General features: G+C 34.1%; 1 protein-coding gene across 1 annotated transcript in view; it reads right to left on the reverse strand.

Moving 5' to 3' along the window:
* Positions 1 to 2319: 2319 nt before the first annotated feature.
* LOC102580020 (28 kDa ribonucleoprotein, chloroplastic) overlaps positions 2320 to 5262 on the reverse strand; it is a 3560-nt gene continuing 617 nt past the window's right edge. The window contains exons 2-5 of the mRNA XM_006340899.2: positions 4850 to 5262; positions 3578 to 3679; positions 3182 to 3454; positions 2320 to 2628 (exon numbers count right to left, since the gene is read on the reverse strand). Of these exons, the coding sequence (XP_006340961.2) occupies positions 2575 to 2628; positions 3182 to 3454; positions 3578 to 3679; positions 4850 to 5262 (842 nt within the window). The 3' untranslated portion in view covers positions 2320 to 2574. The remainder of the gene's footprint in view (positions 2629 to 3181; positions 3455 to 3577; positions 3680 to 4849) is intronic.

Here is a 5262-nt window from a genome sequence, read left to right on the forward strand (position 1 = left end):
GATTTCATTATTATTATTTTTGTTGGATATTTTAGTGTCATTAATCATATCATATTGTGTTATATTTTTAAGAAACATCTTAGATAGTTGTATTTTGGTAGGACTAAAGAAATATTTGAAGTACAAGTAAATTATATGTTGTGTATGAATACTTTACTGGAAAAACCCGAAACAACCCGAAAAACCGAAAAACCCGAAAAAACCCGAAAAAACCCGAGGTTGAAAAACCCGAGTTTTATTGGTTTGGTTTGGTTCATAAATTTAAAAATCCGACACAAATGGTTTGGTTTGATATTTGAAAAACCCGAACCAACCCGGCCGTGTACACCCCTAGGGGTGATATACAAACGACTTAAATGAAGTGATGATAGATGAGTTAAAATTTAATTTTTGAAAGTATTTAAGGTGTAAGGCAAGTTGGGAATTGATTGTAGTAGGGGTGTGCAAAAATTGAACCGACCAATAAATCGAATCGAAAAAATGTTATTGGATTATTGGGTTTTTAATGGGTTCATAAAAAAAAGTTATTGGGTTATTGGGTAAACCGATAACCCAATAAGACGGTAATAATTTACTACTTTACCCTACCTAAATATTAGATATTAATAATTTAATATATAACTAAACACTATAATTACATGAAATTATTATTACTCTACCCACTTCAGACTAGACTTGCTTTACTAGTCTTTACTGTTTACTCAAAACCTAAAAACTAAAGTAAGGGTTCACGATTGTAGTTATTTGATTTTAGTTTTAGTTTAAGTCTTGTTGGACTATTTGATTTTAATTTTAGTTTGTAATTGTAGGTTGTAGCTTTTGCAAGTTTGTAAAGGTCTGTAACTTGATTAACATCATAAGAAATTCCACACTATGTTTTGGCGTTGACATGTAATTATAACCTTCATACTATATTTTCTCTTATTGATGCAATTTCTCATTATCTTTCTTATTTCACTATATCAAAGCATTTAGAGAAGTGAGAAGTCATCTAATATTTTACAGACATTTTCTTATTGGATAAACCGAAAACCGAACCGATAACGACCAAAAATTGATAAACCGAAAACCGATAAAAAAATATCTTACTGGTTTGTTATTGGGTTAACATATTTAAAAACCGAAAAATGATGAACCGAATCGATAATACATAAAACCGAATCGAACCGACCTATGCACACCCCTAATTGTAGTTCTTTGAAATCACATCAATCATATACATTTATTAATAAGAAAATATTAGAAGTAAAATATAGTACCGTGAAACAAGAAATTACTTAAATAAAATGGTGGTGACTGACTTTTTTAAAAAGTAAATAAATAAATACATGGCAGAGCAGGGAAATAAGAAGACGAGTAGGGATGACAATGAGACGGGACAGTTGTGGGGCGGGGCGAGTTTCAGTATTTGCGGTACAGTGCGGGTTAGAGCTTTTGCGGAGCGGGGCGGGTACGCGGGTTGAATATTTCTTTTTTTTGTCGTGTGCCTTGAAATTGAAATCTTTCCAGCTAAAGTTTGTCAATACTCAAGAGCCTTGAAATTGAAATTCCTAGCCATTATTGATAAATTTCTTTTATCTCTAACTCCAATTTTACATACCCTTTTAGGTAATCATGCAAATTCTTGATTGTCTCTTTTTATTAATGGGGTATGTAGTTTTTCTTATTATTTGATCCCAATTTAATATTAACTGAGGATAAATCTTATAGATTCATTATATTTTACTATTTAGGTTGTGGAAAATAATACAAAATCACTTGGTTCCTTATGTATTTGAATATTATTTTTGCTATTTTCTACTTTGCAATTAATCTTCTTAATATTATGCACATGTTGTTGTTAATACTTATTTTAAACTAGTAGATCATATTAAATTTAATGAAACTTGATTTTAGGAAATTTAATGAAACTTGATTTTAGGCATAAATTTGGACGTATCTTATATTGAAAAGGCAAAAAGTCATTCGTATAGTGCAGGAACACTCATATCTTTTTTACGTACTCTTTCATTTTTATTTCAAACTTGGGCTCGCTCCAGGCTATGGTATGGACCTTTCTCGAACAAGGGAAGGGCAACATAGCATTAACTTCAATTGAACAAGCTTAACCTTGAAAAGAAAAGATTGTAGACCAGCTTTGAACGCTTTAACTTGGCCACTAAAGAAGGCGAAGATTGGACGAGAGACTAGGCCAACTTACTACTAAGCTTTAGGCTCCATAGTTGAAAATATATTCCTATTTACTTAGTATATTTCTACAAGAAACAGATCCCAAGCATTATCTAGTGAAATTGCTTGTACTAATAATAAGGCCACCAATTAGTTTGAGTCATTTAATAGTTTTCTAAAATATGATGAAAGGAACAATTACATTTCTCTCTAAATCACAAAATGAAGGAAAGAGAACAAAAGAAGAAGAAAGCTCAATGTATGGGGATGTAATTCAAATAGTTACATCTTCTTTTGACCTAGTTAAAGCCTTTTTAGCCATCTTAATCCATGAACTAAAATTGTTCTTCTATAGATGGCAAATTTCAACTTTTACAACTAATATACAAAGAATCTTGTCCCATCTTATTGTTTCTTCCCTTCTGCTAAGCTAACTCGCAATGCCCTTCCATCCAATTCCTGATAAAGACATATACAAAAGGGTAAAATTGTAAGTAGTTCTTTCATTTTTCTCAAGAAATTGAAGTTTCGTGTATCGATGATATACAATATTTATGCAATCATATCACTTATAAGGTAATTTTATGTATATAATACACGAAGATACACTCGAACTGATTTGTAGAACATGTATGTCTACTTGTTTAACTTTATACAAACCTACTAGTGCTCACCAAAGTTTGAGAGCAAGCATAGATGTCAGTTGAGACCAAGTTAAATGATACGTTTATGTATTATATCAATATAAAATGTGTTTGGTTTTACACTAGATAAGTTGGGATTTCCAACTTTAACCTTAGATATTTTGAAGAACTTTAGTGAAGGGCATTTAGGATTGTTATCCTACCGTGAAGGTGGTTAAAAGTAATACCTCAATTGTGGTATAAATAATCCCAGGATCGATAAATTATACCTTATCGCACAAACCAAACGACTTATGACATAAATCCTTTCCCACAAAATGAGCTGAACAAATGAAATGTTTCAAAAAGAGAGTCCAAGAAATGCATACCACTCCATTGAGATTGTTAAGAGCATTCTCCATTTCTTCTCTAGTCTCAAAGCTCACAAAACCGTAGCCACGTGATCTCCCGGTCTCACCATCATATAGTACCCTAGCTCCAACAACAGCTCCATATTCTTGAAATGCTTGTGCCAAACTTTCAGATGAGACTGACCACGCCAAATTACCAACGAAGAGCTTGTGTTCTGTTTCAGGGTAAAGGGGTTCTTTTGGTTTAGGCTTGTCCGAGAAATTCACCCTTAAGGTTCTGCCACCATACTCCTGAAATCAGTGAATCTTGGTTTAGTTTTATAGCCTCAGATCATCTCAACGTCAGATATATTTCGTAATATTCAGAGAGGAAGCAAACATGATTCATGAAAGGAAATTGAAATAACCACTTACTCTTCCATCTAGATTTTCGACGACTGTCTTGCAATCTTCAAGAGAACTCATTGTCACAAAAGCAAATCCTCTGCTTTTACCTGTGTCCCTATCATAAAGAACCTGGAGAAATTGGATAAATTAGCATGTAAAATACATTTAGGACATATATAGGAGGAAGATTTTGGTTTTGATTAGGATGAAGTTCTTTTGTAGCATTAAAAAGATGGTTAAATCGCAGCATACATGCTTTTATAACGTTTTAATTACGAGCGCAGTTCCACTTCAGGTCAAGTCAATCCAAGCTTCAAACCTTCTTGCGCGCAAGTGATCACCTTTGCTCTTGTTATTTCAACTGTCTTTCACTTACCTAACTCAGTCAAAACGAAAAGTAACATTTTCTAAATACAATTACAATGTTCAATTGCTAACTTTCATATTCAAGTTCCGGTTCAAATACTAGTTACGTTTGGAACTTTTTCATCATCAACTTATTCATGAAGCAATAGGGTGCACTTGTTGGCTCTGTTACATGAATTTGTAGACAAGTATGTGTCTACGAGTATGTGTAAGTATATGGAGAGGAACATTCATTTTTTGTTTTCTCTTTTAGTACATCTCGAGGGATTTTGACAACGCATCCACCTCTTATCACATTTTCTCGACACAAATACGTCAAGATATATAAGTGAAGGATCCACGTAACATAGCTAAGGTGGTACGACATACGCTCACATTTTAGCACCTATTTATTCCACGAGTACTTATTTTCCATGAGATAGTAGTCAAGATCATTAACGACTCTATGTAAACACTGAATGTGTCGATGTGGTTCACAAAATGGTAACACAAAAGCCAGAGCATAGATTGAACACCTTAATCTACTTCAAGAAGCAACTATAACACAATAATATGTCGAAATTCAATCCTCAACTAAGCAAGTCACTAGAAAATATTTTTGTCTCTAAACAATTCAGTAAGAAAAGGCAACTACTTTAGCTTTTCATATCCCTGATATACATGCACCATATATACATAGGCAAACAACACAAATCCCACTCATTTAGAGCCTAATTACGTGCCTTCCCATGAGTTTTTGATATTACCATTTGTACCAGATTTTGGTCCCCACATACATTATCTGGCGCACTCTCTCGAATACATAGAGTCAAAATTCGATGTAATTTCTTCTACATACATTGTATTCAAATGGATTCGCATGTATATGAGATACGAGATGGAATTGACTATACGAATACTCATATTTCACTCTAATTCAAGCAAAATGCATACCTCAACAAGCTCAGGACTAGCATAGTCTTGAACAATCCCAGCAAGTTGTGCACTATCACAAAGATACGGCAAATTCCCAAAATAAAGCTTAGTATTAACACCTTCACTTTCACTACTCCCATCGAAACCCTCTCCTACCTTCTCCTCCTCCTCATCCACCGCCGGCACCGGCACCTCTTCCTCCTCCTCCGTCACCGCCGCTTCCACCTCCTCTTGCACCACCGCAGCTGCCAGCCTCGGCAATACCCTCCACTTCTTGTAAATCGACGTCACTTCACTTGACGACGATGAAATTAAAGTTAGATTTGGAGTTCTAGTTGATGAAATTTTAAGTAGATGATCGGAATTAGTCCAATTTAATGTAGAACGTATACAATGAAGACTGGAAAACGAAGAAGCTACTGCTGTGGCAG

Source organism: Solanum tuberosum, unplaced genomic scaffold (genome assembly GCF_000226075.1).
Source record: "Solanum tuberosum cultivar DM 1-3 516 R44 unplaced genomic scaffold, SolTub_3.0 scf00020, whole genome shotgun sequence".
Lineage (NCBI taxonomy): Eukaryota > Viridiplantae > Streptophyta > Magnoliopsida > Solanales > Solanaceae > Solanum > Solanum tuberosum.